Source organism: Nannospalax galili, unplaced genomic scaffold (assembly GCF_000622305.1).
Source record: "Nannospalax galili isolate Female #2095 unplaced genomic scaffold, S.galili_v1.0 scaffold185, whole genome shotgun sequence".
NCBI lineage: Eukaryota > Metazoa > Chordata > Mammalia > Rodentia > Spalacidae > Nannospalax > Nannospalax galili.
Genome location: NW_008355474.1, coordinates 838190 through 855446, shown reverse-complemented (window position 1 = coordinate 855446; position 17257 = coordinate 838190). Strand labels below are relative to the sequence as shown.

Below are 17257 nucleotides of genomic sequence, written 5' to 3'. Positions count from 1 at the left end.
TGTCAATGGAGCATGGTGGCACACACCTTTAATCTCAGCACCTGGGAGACAGAGGCAGATGGATCATGGCAAGTTCAAGGCCTGTCTGGTTCACTATGGCAAATTCCAGACTAGCCAGAGATACTAGCAAGACCGTCTCCAACAAATCCCACATATATGTACCCGGCATGGTAGTACATGCCTTTAGGCCCCAAGGGAGGCAGAAGCAGGTATATTTCTGTGAGATAGAGACCACCTTGGTCTAGATAGCCAGTTCTAGGCCAGGTGGGAGTTACAGGGAGACCATTCCAAAACAAAACAACTATATGCATGTGTGTGTGATTAATTACAGTTCCTGTTGGGTGAATAACCATTACACATCTAAGGCCTCCAAAGAATATCTTTTATTCTGCTAATTTCCTAGGGGTTCACAGATGCTCCCCTATCATTTGATTATAATCCATATACTAGCAAATGACACCTGCTGTAATAGAGTAGCTTCGCATTGCATCCTTTACTAACATGGTAATAGCTCATACTTTGGAGGCCCCTCTATGGCCTAGGCTCTGTGCTAAGTGCTCCCTTCACATGATCAACTTATTTCTCCCACCATGACATTAAAAGGATTCCACGAGCTGTGGCCTGACGCTGGCTGCACAGGCTCTGAAGGACCTACAGGAACTCAGCCCTGTCACTATGGAATCTTCATGTATGCTTGGCAGATGTTCTCTGAGGACTCAAAGCAAGTTTTTCACCCAAGTGGCTATACTTTCTGCAAACATTTTCTCCCCATCTCACATCTGTGTTTTAACCTTGATGTTTCCCAGAGCACATTTTTAATATTTTTTGTGGCAAAAACCTGTTTATCTTTTCCCTATTACATCTTTTAGGTTTCATGTTATGTTTAGAAAAGACTTTCCCACATCAGAGGTATAAAAATATATTTTTTTGAATAATTTTGTCATTTAATTTTGCTTTTTTTCCTTCTAGACCTAGTTTTTGCAGAAACTGAGGTAGAGATCTAACAGCTAGTTGTCTCAAAGTTCTATTTATTAAATAATCCATCTAACCCCAACACTTTAAATACTCCTTTGTACCATATATTCAATTTCTGCATACCTGGGTCTGTCTGAACTCTGTTTCCCCATCAGTCTGTCTGACCGGATTAGTCACACTGACTGAATTCATGGTGGCAGGACAGTCCTAGTCATTTGGGAAATCTCGTAGGACAAATGGCTTTTGCCCACCTTGGCACCACCAGCCACACATTACCATTGCCTTTCAGAACCATCTAGTATTCTCATGCCTGCACTCTTCCAAACCAACTTCAGAACCTGCTGAATTCTAAAAAGTATCCAATCTTGCTGGAATTTATGGGCTGATCCAGGAAGAACCAGTCTTTACAGGAAAGTGTAGTTACTGGGGCAACTCACAGCATGCCTTGCTGGGTTTCCAGTTGACAGATTTTACAGGTAGGCAGTTTATGGTTTACAGTGAGAATTCCAATTCTTCCTTGTCTCCTTCCTCTGCCTTATCATAGGGGCTGGTGATACCAGGACATTGCTAAATAATAGCATGCCCCTGGCTAGTTTCTGACTCTCCTGAGAATGCCTGTGCTGTCTGATTCCTTAGGGTGCCTTTAATTATCAATGATAAAGACCTTTATCTACATTATGGGTTTTTTTCTAATATTTGCTTACTAAGTTTTAATAAGGGATGGTGCTTAATTTTTAAAATATCTCTTCATCATCTGTAGAGACACATTCTCTATTAATTGAAGCCAAAATGAGGCTGACGGCCACATACTGCCTCCTAATTTAGTTTCCATCTTCCTTGTCTCACATGCCAGGAAGGGAAAACTTCTGTTGACAGACTGAAGATGAAGCTTCTTAGTCTGAATACTGGACTAGCACTGAATGTCTTCCCAAGCTGCCCAGGCACAGAGGTCTCGGAGGCTCTGTTTTCTTTCTAGGGAAAGGAAGTTTGCCAGGATACACCTACCCATGATAGGAGCTCATGGGAAGAGTGGTGTGTGAAATAAAGGAACAAAGCAGGTAGGGTAGAAAACACCCTCTACCCCGGCCACAAATCCATACACCACCAAATGACCAGTTTAGAATGATCTGGAAATCTGAAGTGCTCTGTGACCTTTGGCCCTGATAGTGTCACACAAGTCCTTCCTGCCACCCTGAAGCCCCTAGACAGGGCATGCAAGCCCAGTGGCATTTGGAGTGGAGCCATTACAGAAAAAGCCTGCAGGGTCTTAGGAAAAGGGGATTCCTTCACTCTTCTCCCCCGCTGCTAACAGTGGGTCCCTATCTTGCTCCTCCTAGAATCATTCTGCTCCTGTGCCTCATGACAGGACACGTGGGCTCTACATCACCACAGGATTCCCCTAGAGCTAGCTCCTGCCTGCAGTCATGCGACACTGGGCTATTACCCTCAGCTTCCCTGACCACTTCTGTTTGCCCCAACTCCTCCTACATCCCATTTTGGGAAAAGGATTGGAGCTTGAGCCTGTGCCTGGCTGAGCTCTCACTTACAACCCAAAGGAAAGTCTGGCATCACCCACCCTCATCAAGAGCCTCCTCTCCTTTGTCTCACTGGCGTCTGCCCTACCTGCCCACCACTGGATATATGGGTTGTCCCAATCACAGAAGCAGCAATAAACAAAATGAGGGTAGAGCCCAGTCTGTTACAGTTCTGAGAGGTAATCAGGACAGGATACCTAGTGTGGCTTGCCAACCCAATCTTGGTGTTAAGTCTCCATGGATGAACTTTCTCTTCAGGCCACAAGACGCCTTAATCTAACCCAAACGGAGGCGAAATGTGGCAATCTCCATGGGATCCAAATAGATGTCAGTGCTATTGGAGGGAGAGGCCAAAGGGTACAGCAAAGTCAAGGAGGTTGGCTGTAGGAATCCCACATCCAGGTGGTAAAAGAGGCTCCCGAGGGACACCTGTGGAGAAGAGAGAAGAGGCAGGCTGTGCTGCGCACTGCCCCACTAAATAATATGTACTTCACTTACATCACATGCTGCCTTTTTGCTTTGTTTTGTTTTTTGAGACAGAGTCTCCCACTGTAGCCCAGGTTGGCCTCAAACTCCTGACAATCCTACTTCAGCCTCCTGAGTGCTGGGATTACAGGTGTGAGCCACCACATCAGGCTTTGTCAGGTTCTTTGTGGTATCAAGTGGAGCTGAATGTGGTGGCACATGATTCCAGCACTTGGGAAAGGGAGGCAGGAGGCATGGCAAGGTTGAAGGTAGCCTGGGCTATGTGAGACCTTGTTTCAAAAAAAAAAAAAAAAAAAAATTAAATAAGTAAATAAATAAATATAAAAAATAAAAGGAAATGATCTGATGGAAGTGTTGGCCCTAATGTGCCTTCAGATGGGACTCTGCATCAATCTCAGGCTCAGAGAGCTAATCAGCTCCAAAGCCTATGCATGGACCCCAGGGTAGGACCTGGTACATCAAACTGTGATGTTGGGGTTCACTTCTAATTTCCCAGAGCAAGCAAAAAGCATTCATCAGTGCTGCCTGAAACTGTGAGCAGTGCTTTCAAAGGAGCAGCACAGTCCTGGGTTTATCTCTGATGTCACTCACCCTGCTCAGTACAGGTCTGGAAACAGAAGTTCTTCAGCTCCATGCCTTGTCCAGAACTGTTTCTGCCTGTCTCAGTAACTCCTTTCTGGAGAGCCCTGAGATGACACTTTGTCCTCCTATCCTGCTGCCAAACCCAATCCAGTCCCTTTACCCGTCCCCAGTTCTCACTCCTGCCACTCCTGAAGGCCCGCTTCGTGGCCCTCACCAGGGGTCCTTCCTCCCACTCATGGGCCTTGCTCACCTTGCCTTGGCTTGTGGTGCAGTTAAAGCCCAAGTTCTTGGCTTCAAGACCACAGTCAAAACCTTTGCGGTGTAAGATGAGTGCGGCATCAGCTGAGGGCATGTTGTCCTCCTGGGAGACAGGCAGGAGGGAAGGCAGTGGAGGGTGAATAGCTCTGCCTCAGCGGCATTTGTACCCAGAAGTTCTGGCAGGGCTGGGCAGAAAGGAGGCAGGAGGACCAGAATTTAGTGGTAAGGTTTAGAGCTTACCTCGGCTGAGAGCGTGCGTAGGTTGACCAGGTGGAAGTCACAGGGCAGAGTAGAAGCCAGGGGGTGAAAGGAGCGCAAAGCAGGGCCTGGGAGCTGCCTCGTGGCCACCGGTAGAGCTAGTAGAGGTGTGTTGAGGTACATGGAGGTCAGGTGGCTGAGGAGGGACGGGTAGCTGGTAGAGTGGTCATCTTGAACCTGCAAGATGGGCCAGACACATGGATGAGGGAGCAGAGCCAGGCTGAAAGTGAAGGGGAGGCAGGCCAGCTCCTCTGGGAAGGGCTTTCCTGGTTTGTCCAGAGTCTGGCTGCCTGGCTCCAGGCCCTTCTCCTCCAACCCTTCATGAGCAGCTACTTCCCATGGCACTCAACTCAGAGAGAGCCATGTTACTAGGCCTTCTGTGTGTTTTGTCACTTCCTTAACACTGTCACGAGCAACACACTCTCACCAATGCAGTCACCCCTAACAGGGTGGGTGGGAATGGAAGACAGACAGACAGACATGTTTTACTATGGAAGACAGGCTTTTAATAGTGAAAGTGCCCAAGCCATCACATAATGAGATGCCAGCCAGATGTTCAGGCCCAAGAACCCTGAGCTGACAAGACTACTTCATGGGTGGTTTCCAGAACGCTGTCACACACACTTTCTTGCAATCACTACTTTTTTGTATGCTGCTCTCTGTCCCTGGCACTACTCTCTGTGTACTCTATAGTCTCCCTTTCCTCTGTCCTGACCTTCTTCCATCCTGCCTCTGCAGTGTCCTCACAGCCACCCCAATAGCTTAGTTTAAGTCACCAATACTTCTTATCTGAACATCTAAATCTGTCAACCCTTCTTTGTTTCCCAACAGTCAGCCAGCTCCTTGTGGTCCTGAGAGCTGAGGGAAAGTCCTCCTTACTGGGGTTCTTCTGTGGCCTCCAGACTCTGGCCAGTCACTCAGGGTGTCTGTAGTCTGCACCCCTAACCCCTCCATGCTCTAGCCCAGCATTGGCTCAGTTTTCTGAAATAATGGAAATACTGTCTATACCTCCTACTGTGATAGCTACTAGTCATTTGGGACTATCAAGGACTTAAATTATTATTTGTTTTGAGACAGGGTGTCCCTGTAGCCCCAGCTGATCTGGAACTCACTATGTGGACCAGGCTGGTCTCAATCTCATAGAGATCTGCCTGCCTCTGCCTCCCGAGTGCTAGAATTAAAGGTATGTGCCACCATGCTTGACTCACTAAGGGCTTAAAGTATGGACAGTATGAAAGACTTAATTTATATAGTCTTAATTCATTTAAACAGCTACCTACTGTAAAGCCTGGTATGGTGGCACATACCTATAATTCTAACCCTTGGGAGATGGAGGCAGGAAGATCAAGGTTAGCTTGAGCTACATGAGACCACATGTCTCAAACAAAAACAACCAATTAAGTAAATGGCCATGTGTAGTTGGGCACGGTGGCATGTGCCTATAGTTCTAGCTACTTGGGGGCTGAGGCAGGGGGCTCATTTGAGCTTACAAGTTCAAGGCCACCTGGACAACAGTGAGACCCTGTCTCAAAAAAAAAAAAATAAATAAACAAGGGGCTGGAGAGATTGCTCAGTGATTAAGAGCACTGACTGCTCTTGCAGAGGACCTGGGTTTGATTCCCAGGACCCACATGGCAGCTAACAACTGCCTGTAACTCCAGTTCCAGGGTATCTGATGCCTTCTTCTGACCTCTGAGGATACCGCATGACATGGGTGCACTTATATCACTTATATACATGCAGGCAATAAACTCATACACATAAAATAAAAATAATAAATAACTGCTGGGTGTGGTGGCGCACGCCTTTAATCCCAGCACTCCAGAGGCAGAGGCAGGCAGATCTCTGTGAGTTCAAGGCCAGCCTGGTCTACATAGTGAGTTCCAGGACGGCTTCGTCTACAGGGAGACCCTTTCTCAAAAAAAGACCAAAAAAAAAAAAAAATTAATTAAATAAATAAAATAAAATAATAAACAATAAACTAGGCATAGTGGTGAATGCCTGTATTCCCAGTACTTAGAAGGTGAGAGCAGGAGTTTGAGGTTATCCTCAGCTACATAAGGAGTTTGAGGGCAGAGCCTGGGCTACAAAAGATTCTGTTTCAAATCTATATCTATAAATATATATATATAAATGGCTGGAGATCTAACCCAATGGTAGACCATTTACCTAATGTGTGAACCCATGGTTCAACCCAAATACCGCAAAAGTAAATATATACCTGGCACATGTGGATGGTGGCTGCCATGTGGATGGTGGCTGCCATGTTGGTCAGCACAGCTCTATTCTGAAGTCACAGTCAGCCCCCACTTACACTGCTGTTTCTGCCTTCCACTCTGTGCCCTGGTTCACCAAAGCTGAGCTTGGATGACTCCTGCTCCAGGAAGCTACCCTTCACCTCTGAATGTTACCTTGGCTCCTTGGACCCAGCAAGACAAACCCACTTCTACCTTATACTTTTGAGATCAGAGCTGCTCCCAGACTCCTGCTCATTAGGAGAGCACAGTGGGTGGCAGTCTATATACCCACATCCCTCTTAGTACCCACAGCACAGCAGGGGCTCAGTATCTATAGAATAAGCAACTAAGCTACAGCTGTAGGATGCTGGGTGGTAGGCTCCCAGCCTGCTCACACTAGGCCACCAAGTCCCTTGCTGACCCTTACCTTTGGGGTCCTGATTTTGTTGCTGGAAAAGATCATGTCCCTAAAAATGTCTGCCAGTTTGGAGAAAAAGTCAGGCTGGTGAAGCAAAGCCCTGAGATAAGTAGGGTGGAGTCAGGGTTAGGAAATGCTCGGGCTGAGTGAGGAAAATGAGGGCAGCACGGAGGAAGGCAGGAGATGAACATGACAAGGGCAAGGTGACAGGATGCATGAAATGGGTAAGCAAAATGCCAGATGGCTGCCTGCCACAACACAGGAATTAAGCTATACTGTGAGCCTCCTGCACTCCTCCAGCTATACTTGGGAACCCCCAGGCCCACCCAGAGGGCTGAGCCCATGGTAGCTCACTGGACACCAGACCCAGATTTTACCTCACTGCCCATGGTTCGCCGTTCTAACAGGAGGCGGAAGCGGTTGCAGGTGATCTTGTTGTCCTTGAGCCCTTGGCCTAGACCCCGGTTGTCATCCTGCATTAGCCGTCGGTCCAGGATCACTTCCAGCTGGCCTGGGGAAGGTAACAGTGAGCCCTGGCCTACTACCCCATGTCTAAGTAGACACAGGCCTTGGGAGCAGAATCTCTACTATGGGTCCTCCAGAAAAATCCCAGTGAGACAGACAAGCTGAGTCACTCAGAAGAGGGAATGATGAAATCCTAGAGTTGGGAGAACTGGGTGTGGATGCCTTGCCCTATTTCTATAGATGAGGAAGGAGGAGGCCTTGAAAGGGGGAGTGCTGACTCTGGCAGTTCACCTCTGTGACCCGGGAGTAGGAATCAGGCCTTGGTGCCTGGCAAGAAACCCCTCAGGGACAGGTCAGAGAGAACAGAATAAAGAAGCAGATGGAAAACAGAGTCCCTAGCTGCTGCAGAGTCCCTTATCCGGCTGGGCACACTCAGCTGTGACTGACATATGCTCGCTTGTTTTTGCTTTATTCAGCCAGAAGGCCCAGTGGACCAGACTGGAGTGGGCAGTCTAGCCTGTCAGAAGCAGGCTGTGGAGAGGATTGGCAGATGGCACATGAGGCAGAGGCTCAGCAAGGCCTCTAGGCTGCTTTAGGGAAGAGACAGTAGAGCCTACCTCTGTTTTTCTTTTGAAATATGCCAGGGGGAGGGACTCACTGCAAAGCTAAACGATATGAGGTTAAGGCCTCTTCCCATAGGAACCCACAACAGCCTCTCCCACACAGAAGACTGATCTTCCTTTTCATCTGCACAGTCCTTACTGTGACTTCTGTAGTTCCTCTGACTTTATACTCCTAGAAGGCATAGGACGCCATCCCCAAACCCTAAAATAGGTTCCTTGCATATAAAAAAAAATCATTAAGTCATTTCTTAATATACCATGTTCCAGAGGAGTAGATAACTAAGTGGAGACAATGGGGCTACAGTCAGGAGTCTTGAGGCAGACAGGCCCCAGCTGATCCTGGAAGAGGGTAGGGAGGCCACACTCCTTCTACAGGGGAAGCAGGCAGGCCCAACACTCACTACCATTGTGCAAATAGCCTTGATCCCATACTCAGCTTAGCCCTCAGAAGGGCTGTATCCCACAGACCAAAGACTTCCAGGGCCTGAGAGGCCATCAGATCACACTTCATATATATACACACATACATATTTTACTTATTAGTTTTATGTGTGAGTGTATTCCCTGCATGTAAGTGCAACCCATGTCATACAATGCCCGTGGAGGTCAGAAGAGGGTGTCGGATTCCCTGGGTGCAGGGAATTGAACCCAGGTCCTCTGAAAGAGCAGTCAGTGCTCTTAACTGCTGAGCCATCTCTCCAGCCTTCATTTTGCCAAGGTTGTCAAGGCTGTGTGAGTCACCTGGGGCTTCTCTCTCTCTCTCTCTCTCTCTCTCTCTCTCTCTCTCTCTCTCCCCCTCCCTCCCTCCCTCTTTCTCTCTCTGAGGACGGAAGCTCTCACCTTCCCCATGCCAGACAAATATTCTACTACAAAGCTACATCCTCAGCCTTCTTTTTACTTTTTATCTTGAGACCAAGTATCACTACATTGCCCACACTGGCCTTAAACTTGCCATCCTCCTACCTCAGCCTCCAAGTAGCTAGGATTATGTGTCTGTGCTACCAGGCCTAGAAATCTTTGATTCTTCAGAATGCCACCCTCTCTTTTACTGACCATTAGAACAATATGGACCTTCTTTTACTGTAACACTGAATACACTTTTAACTCCTCAACTGATAGTCACCCTTCTGCACTCTGTTGCTTTTTGAGCCACCCACAAACTTTCAAATGCTGGGATGCCCAAGTGTGACTGGCGCTGTGGATGGCTCACCCCTTTTTCAAGCAGTGGAGTGTGACAGGGTCTGCAAAGAGTGGAGGAGGGCCAACAGAACAGCAGGAGTAGGCTGCTTTGTGTCACATGGCCTCTGCAGAGCTCTGGTCCCTACTCACCATCACTGAGGCTGGAGACACCCAGAGCCTGAGCAGTGTGTAGCGTGAGACGCTTCTGCGTGTCTTGGATGTAGGCCATGACTGGCATGGGGTAGAAGTTGGCTTGCAGGGGCAGTTTCTTTAGATATCGCCGGGGCTGCACCTGCAGGGACAAGTAAGTTCAAGACCAGCATGGATCAGGGTCTACAGGGTACCATGTATCCTCTTAGGGGTCTAAATCCCTAGTCACTTTTTTAAAGAATTGTGTATGTGCATGATATGTGCTCATGGACATACATCCCACAGCACTCCTGTGGAGGTGGGAGGACAATTTTGTGGAGTCAGTTCTCTCCGTCCACCTTTACAAGGGTTCCAGGGCTCAAACTCAGATTGCCAGGCTTGTGTAGCAAGTGCCTTTACCCAATAAGCCATCTTGTTGGCTTTATTCTTAGCTCCAGTTCCTGGTGCCCCTGCCCTACTATGTCTGTGTTAAAGGTCAAAAACAGTCCAAACTCTGACCCTGGGGCTCAAGAATTACCTGAAAGCCATTGAGGTCTGTAAAGAAGGTGGCTTGGCTATCGATGTCCGTGTGGATGCGGAGGGCCAGCTCTTTATTCACGTAGTCCCGGATGTCCACCAGGAATGACATGTCCAGAGACAGTCCCTCTACCCCTGGACATGGGGACAGAGGGGAGTGAGGTGAGCACAGCCTAAAAGGCTGGGGAGGATTCCAGGGCACTTTTGGATGCCTTTTCTCTAAGAGAATCAAGCATCCCCAGTGTCAAATGATACATCTGCTATCAACAAAGAAGGGGCAGAGAAGTGGGTACTAGCCCATGGAGTCTACACCTTCCCCACCTGCAGGGCTCACCTGGCAGGTTATAAAGCCGGACTACTTGGTGAAAGTGCTCATAATATGCAACCACCTCTGAGAAAAAAGGACCTTCGGTGACACGCAGCACAGGTGGTTTCTTGGGAACATAGGGCTGGAGAAAGAGCAAGTGGCCACTGAACCCACAGCACAGACTGAAAAGCAAGAGGTACCAACCCAGGATTGGGCCACAGAAAGTCCTTATCCTAGTGGGCTCTGGCCCACTACCCTCCCCACCTAAGGACCCCCAGCAGGCAGTGGCCACTGAAGGAAGGCCAGGCCCCTCCCCATCCATGAGACCGCCGGGTTCTGTGAGGTGTCTCAGGTACCTTGGCCTTTCCATCAGGCAGGAAGAGGTAAGCGCCACTCTTATCTTTGGACATGCGGGTGCCATAGATGAGGAACCTCATGTCCACCTGTTGTTCTTGCTCCTCATCCACCCTTCGGATGCTCTGCCAAAAAACACAGCCCTGACCCCTGGCCCCACACCAGCATGTCAGGCCTCCCCTTGGGAGGGCAAGGATTAACTTCCCCCAAGGAGCCAAACCCAGTGTTACAGTTGGAATCTTAAGTGTCCCCATAAGGTCAATGTGCTAAGGGCTTGTTCCCAGACTGGTGCTACTAGGAGAGGTGGGGCCTGGTGGGACGTTTTAGTTAACTGGAAGCACATCCTTGAAAGGGACAGTAGAACTCCAGCCCTTCTCCTTATTGATTAATGAATGTATTTATTTATTTATTTATTTATTTATTTATTTTTGAGACAGGGTCTCATGTATCCTAGGCCAGTCTTGAACTAGTAGCCAACACTAACCTTGAGCTTCTGATCCTCCTGCCTCCACCTCCTAAGGGCTGAGATTACAGGTATATACCACTGTACCTGGTTTTATGCAGTGCTGGGGATCAAACCCATGGATTGTTGCATGCTAGGGAAACACTCAGCCAACTGAGCTAAATCCCCAGCCCCTTTTATTTATTTATTTATTTATTTTTATTTTTATTTTTTTTGGAGACAGGGTCTCCGCATAGCTACAGCTGGCCTGGAACTTGCTATGTGGACCAGGTTGGCCTCGAGCTCACTGCCTCTACCTCCCAAGTGCTGGGATTAAAGGCATGTACCACCACACCCAGCTCCCTTTTAATTTTTTGGGGGACAAAGTTTCATGAAGTTCAGGTTGTCCTTGAACTTGCTATGTAGCCAAGGATGACCTTGAACTCCTGATACTCTGGTCTCCACCAACACCCCTCCCAAGTGCTGGAAACATAGGCGTACGCCATCACACGGAGCCGCTCTCTCTTGCACCCTGTGCTCCCTTCCATGACAGGCTATCTCACCACAGGTTCAAAAGCAATGGTTCACCTGAATGTGGGCTCAAACTGTCAGCCAAAATAAACCTTTGCTCTTTATAAATTGCTGATCTCGGTTGTCTGTTAAGTAGCAGATGACTACCACACTCAGCTTTACCATGCTGTTACCTCATAGCTGACACTGCTCATCCCCGAGTCCCTGAGAATCACATGACAGAAGGCACATGGGCCCGCTGATGCCCACGCCCTCTTCTCACCCCTCCCCACTACCTTTGGCCCTTTACCTTGAGGAGCCCAGTACGGCCGGAGAACCAGACCTGCATGTAGTGGTTGCTGATGGCAAAGTCGCTGGTGCTAGAGTCCATGATACGGACAGGGAACACTGTGTGCCTGCTAATGGACGGTTTCAGGCCATTTGGGTAGATGCGAACAGAGGAGGGTAGTGTGTAGGGTCCATCCAGGCCTTGCTGTAGCTGCAGCACACCCAGGCCCAGGGCTGGTAGGCGGATGGGTATAGACACCTATGAGCACAAGGGAGGAGAGGAGGAAGAGAGCTGAGCATCAGCCCCAGACAGGCTCACGCTCTCCATCCTGAACTTCAGCATTCTGTTTTCTGAAGCTAAAAGTGGAACCCTGTATTTCTATCTGAAAAAAATCTCACCTGGTTTTGGGGATCCTGGTTCTAAACTGTAGTGCCATTCTACATACCTGTGAGCAAAAGGCATGTAGTTGACAGCTCAGAGCTTTGAAGCCAGCCCCATATGGACTGAGTAACTGAATGACTTTTAGGCAAGCAACAGTCTCTCTGGGACTCAGTTTCTGGTAAAATATGGACAGCATTGCCATATGCCCTCATGATGTTAAAAGAACTTAAATGAAAGTCAAGAGCAGTGGTGCACATTTGTACTCAGGAAACTGAAGCAGGAGAAATGCAAGTTTGAAGCCATCCTGAGCACACAGTGTCATTGAAAAAAAGGATTTAAAGGAACTAAATATTTAACCACTAAGAGCAGTGCCTGGCATGATCTATATGTAAACATGTTTATTTTTTCTTCATATTACAGATAAAATCCATAATAAATCAGAATAATAAATCTTCATTAGAAGTTGGAGACCAGTCTCGGCAACATCAAGACTCAAGACAACAAATAAATAGTAATTAATAACAAATACTTGTTCGGTGAATGGCCAAATGTGCTGCCATCTTTACTATAATCATTACCACAGTAGCCTTTCCTTTCCTTTCAAGGACACTCAAATCCCAAGAGTGACTGTCTTTTGGGCAACCCTTCTCCCTATGTCACCTGCCTTGATCCTGGGGAGTAAGCAGGACCAAGAGTGAAGTGGGAAGCAGGTGTTCATGGGACACGAGGCCTGGGGAGAGGTACTAATAATAAGCAGGGAGGGCTGAGTCCCACCTCACCTGGTAAACATCAGGGACCATGTCAGTGGCAGAGCTCCAGTGTGCACTGATCTGAACAGACAGGGGCTGACCCTCCTCTGAAAGGACATGCACCTGTGGCGAGTTGACCAGCACGGATACCACACTGAGCCGCTCTTGTTCCAGTGGGTTAAATAGCACCACAAACCTGTTGGTGGAAAGTGAACTGACCCAGGAGCCTGCTGTGCCAATGGCAGGGCAAGAACAGCATCCATCAAGAACAAGGGCCCTGTGATGGGTCTCAGCAAGTGGGTTGTCAGGGGTGGGATGCACTGGGAACCAAGGGGTGGGGGTTGGGGTTGCCTCTGCAAACCCAGGTCTGGCTCACCTGGGTGAGGAATCCAGCTGGATCACTGTGCGCTCTGGCAGGGAATCATGACTTAAGCGGCTGTCATCCTACGATGAAGTGGGCAAGAATAAAGAACAATGACAGGACTCAGCCCCCCTCCACCCAGACCTGTCCAGGCTGTGTGCCACCAGTTACCCTAGGCACAGAATGTGTACCCCAAGACAAGGAGGTGAAAAGATAAACAGCACCCACTGACAGGAGCTCTCCAGGTAGCATTCCCCACCCCAAAGTCTCCCTCAAGCAAATGTAGGAGGGTGCCCACCATTTGGAGAAAGGGTGCCTGAGGGTCAAAGTGGTAGGTCTCCTTGTTCCCCAGCACCAGATAGTGAGCAGCATTGATGATGACCTGCTTCAGGCTGACCAGAGAACGTAGCAGCCTGCGGTGGACAGGAGAGGAAGTGAGGAGAAGACAGCCACAAGGAGACTGTCTGTCATGCCAGAAGGACCAGCCTTCAGCAGCCTGCCCATAACCATCCCACACATCCTCTCTTTGGAACAGTGGGGAAGGGGGGAAGGTTCTTACCTGACCCCATAGTCCACTACAACTGCCTCCTTGGCAGTTCCGGTGATGGCATCATGGTGCTGAAAAAGCCCCAGGGTGCGCCGAGCTTCCATCAGAAGGGCAAAATCAGACAGTGGGTACTGACCAGCCAGTCCAGAGCGGCGGGCATGAGCCACAGCCAGGCTGTATAGAACTTCTGCCCCACTGCCCAGAGAGATAAGTCAAAAACCTTGTTCTTCTCCATTGCCAGGAGCCACCCTCACTCTGCAGAAGTCCCCTCTTTCTCCTCACACTCTCTCCTGCAGTCCAGTCCCTCTAACCCAGCAGGGGGAAGCAGGTAGGACTCACCGCAGGTGGGCTTCTAGAACTCGGTCGAAACTCTTATAGAAAGGCCGGGAAGTATAATAGCCTGTCCAGTAATGGTCCTCCCGATCCGCATAGGAGAAGAAATCCCCGCTCAGCACAGGAAACCCCAGAGGCTGGGCACCAGGTTCCACTCCTGTTCTCTTATACAGAGCATCAAAATACTCAGAGAGGGTTCCAAACTGGGCCTGTGGGGACCCAAAAACAAGCTTTCATCAGTTCCAGAGCCTCCTGGGATCTCTGGCCGCTATTCAGCAATGTTGCAGCTGCATGCAGGCAGGGGCAGGGACTGTCTCAGCAAAGAAGAGTAACGTGCTACTCTTCTGGGCCAAGCAAGAGGCTGAGGAGACCGGGAATGAACTCTGACATGAAAGAGAACCATGCCCAAGAGTGGAAAGGGCAGGGCCTAGAGCCCTCAGCAGCAGGGTCATCATAGGAAGGGCTAGGTTACAGTGCTGCGGCCACAGGCTCCATCTGTGCACCTCTCTCACCTGCACATGGAGTTCAGGCTTGCTGTTGAGGAAGTCAAAGAGCCGCTGGTAGTTGAAGAACTGGGCATCCCACTCCTGGGGCTTGTCATATCGGAAGTCATCACCCAGGGGCACCAGGAGGACATTGCTTCGGAACAACCGGGACTTCTTCCGGTACTGGTCCAGGAGTAGGGCTGCCCTGGGAACACAAAAGGTTACAGGCCTGAGCTGGGCATGGTGGCACACAACTTTAATCCCAGCAGAGGCAGGTGGGTCTCTGTGACTTCAAGGCTAGCTTGGTCTATAAGGTGAGTTCCAGGGAGACCCTATCTCAAAGAAAAAAAAAAAAAAAAGGTTACAGGCCCAGCATGGTACCAAGTTGAAAAAGATCACTGAAGGGGCTGGAGACATGGCTCAGTGGAAAAAGCACTTACTGTACAAGCACGAGGACTAGAGTTCAGACCCCCAGGCAGGACACCTCTGAAAATGCCTGACTGTAATCCCAGCTCTCAAAGGGCAGAGACTGGGGATCCCCAGAGCAAGTGGCAGAACTAGATTTGCCCATAACAGTGATGAGCTTTGGGTTCAATTAAGAAACTCTGTCTTGGGTCAGCAGTTAAGAACACTGACTCTTCTTACAGAAGACCTGGATTCGAATCCCAGTACCTACATGGCAGCTATGAACTGGCCTTAACTCCAGTTCCAGGGGAATCCGATGCCCTCTTCTGACCTCCAAGGCGTTGCACGACAAGGGTGCGTTCACATAAATGCAGACAATATACTCATATGCATAAAATTAAAATTAAAAAAAAAAAGAAACTGTCTTGGGGCTGGAGGGATGGTGCAGCAGTTAAAGCAGTGGCTACTTTTGCAGAGGACCTGGGTTTGGTTTTCAGCACCCACATGGTGGCTAAGAACTATTTGTAACTCCAGGGGATCAGATACCTTCTTCTGGCATCTGTGGGCATTACATACTTACATATATGCAGGCTAAATTACTAAGGACTAAAACACTCATAAAGTAAAAAAAAAAAATTAAGAGACTCTCAATGAATAAGGTACAGAATGACTGAAGAAGACTTCTGATGTCAACCTTGGGCTTCCACATACATGCACACACTCCTGCATGTGCTTCCATACATGAATGTATGTCCCCACACACTGGGTTTCACCCTAAACATTCTTTTTATTCATTATTTTTATTTTATGTGTATGAGTGCTATGCCTGCATGTAAGTAAGTGCACCTGGGTCATGCAATGCCCATGGAGGACAGAAGAGGCTGTCAGATCCCCTGGAACTGGAGTTAAAGACAGTCGTTAGCTGTCCTGTAGGTGCTGGGATTTGAACCCAGGTCTTCTGCAAGAACAACCAGTATTCTTAACCGCTGAGCAATCTCTCCAGCCCCTCACCCTAAGCATTCTTTTCTTTTCTTCTTCCTTCCTTCTTTTTTTTTTTTTGTAACAGGGTCTCACTATGTAGCCCTAGCTCCCACTGGCCTGGAACTCACTATGTAGATTATCCCAGGATGACTCGACCTCACAGAGATCTACCTGCCTCTGCCTCCAAAGCTTTGGGATTAAAGTCATGTGCCACCATACCCAGCTAACTCTAAACTTTCATATTTTGTTTTCTGAAGCAAAACAAAATATTTAGAACCCTGTATTTCTACTGAAAAAAATGCTATCTGTTATTGGGGGGTCTGGTTCTGAATTATAGCATCATTCTGTACTCCTGCACTGTTGTAGAGAGCTCAGACTCTGAAGCCTGCTCCATGTGCTCCATGTGTACTTACTAAACAATCTTAGACAATCTCTGGCTGTTGGTTTCTGGTAAAACGAGGGTAACAACAGTATATACCCTCATAATATAAGAATGGTGGTCCATGCCTTTAATCCCAACACTCAGGAGGCAGGGGCAGGCAGAGCTCCATGAGTTCAAGGCCAACTTGATCTACATAGTTAGTTCCAAGTCAGCTAAGGGTACGTAGTAAGAACATATCTTTAAAAAAAAAAAAAAAAAAAAAAAGAAAAAGAAAAGAAAAGAAAAACCAGGTATTGATGGTACACACTTGTAATCCCAGCACTCAGGAGGTTGAGACTTGCAAGTCTGAGGCCAGCTTAGGCTACGTAATGAAGGCCTGTCTCAAAAAAATTTTTTTTAAAGTATTTAAATACTTAAAACACCTGGGCATGGTGGTACACCTTTAATCCCAGAAGCAGGCAGATCTCTGTGAGTTCAAAGCCAGCCTGGTCTATATAGTGAGTTCCAGACCAGCTGGGGTTAAGGGGAAAGCCTGTCTCAAAAAGACCAAAAATAAATAAATTAATTAATTAATTAATTAATTAATTAATTTAAAAATAGTGACTGGAAGCCAGGCATGGTAGCACATGCCTATATTCCCTCCAAATGGAAGCAGGATGATCAGGAGTTCAAGATCATTCTCAGCTACATAGCAAGTTCAAGGACAATTGGGTTACAGGAGACTCACTCCAAAGCACCTTCCCCCACAAAAGAACAGTGTCTAGTACAAACTGTATGTGAAAAAAAAATTTTAATCTAATATATTATGGCTGGGCATGATGGAGCATGCCTTAAATCCCAGAACTTGGGAGGCAGAGGCAGGTGGATCTCTACAGATAGAGGCTAGCTTGATCTATATAATGAGTTCCAGGCCAGCTAGGGCTATAGAGAGACCCTATCTCATAAAAACAAAAATACCTGCTGGGCGTGGTAGCACACGCCTTTAATCCCAGCACTCGGAGGCAGAGGCAGGTGGATCTCTGTGAGTTCAAAGCCAGCCTGGTCTATAC

At 48.1% G+C, this 17257-nt stretch overlaps 1 protein-coding gene across 6 annotated transcripts in view; it reads right to left on the bottom strand.

Annotated features, from left to right (window-relative positions):
* Positions 1-361: 361 nt before the first annotated feature.
* Man2a2 (mannosidase alpha class 2A member 2) overlaps positions 362-17257 on the bottom strand; it is a 24088-nt gene continuing 7192 nt past the window's right edge. For 5 of the 6 annotated variants that reach the window (XM_017803097.2, XM_029555931.1, XM_008852777.3 and 2 more), the window contains 15 exons: positions 14468-14645; positions 13962-14164; positions 13635-13817; positions 13374-13488; positions 13091-13158; positions 12745-12910; positions 11606-11842; positions 10346-10468; positions 10017-10131; positions 9684-9817; positions 9167-9308; positions 7127-7260; positions 4077-4271; positions 3829-3939; positions 2579-2939 (listed from right to left, as the gene is read on the bottom strand). In XM_017803097.2, the coding sequence (XP_017658586.1) occupies positions 2787-2939; positions 3829-3939; positions 4077-4271; positions 7127-7260; positions 9167-9308; positions 9684-9817; positions 10017-10131; positions 10346-10468; positions 11606-11842; positions 12745-12910; positions 13091-13158; positions 13374-13488; positions 13635-13817; positions 13962-14164; positions 14468-14645 (2257 nt within the window). In that variant the 3' untranslated portion in view covers positions 2579-2786. Of the gene's footprint in view, positions 2940-3828; positions 3940-4076; positions 4272-7126; positions 7261-9166; positions 9309-9683; positions 9818-10016; positions 10132-10345; positions 10469-11605; positions 11843-12744; positions 12911-13090; positions 13159-13373; positions 13489-13634; positions 13818-13961; positions 14165-14467; positions 14646-17257 lie in introns of all 6 variants that reach the window. The other variant, XM_029555929.1, reaches the window with a different exon arrangement.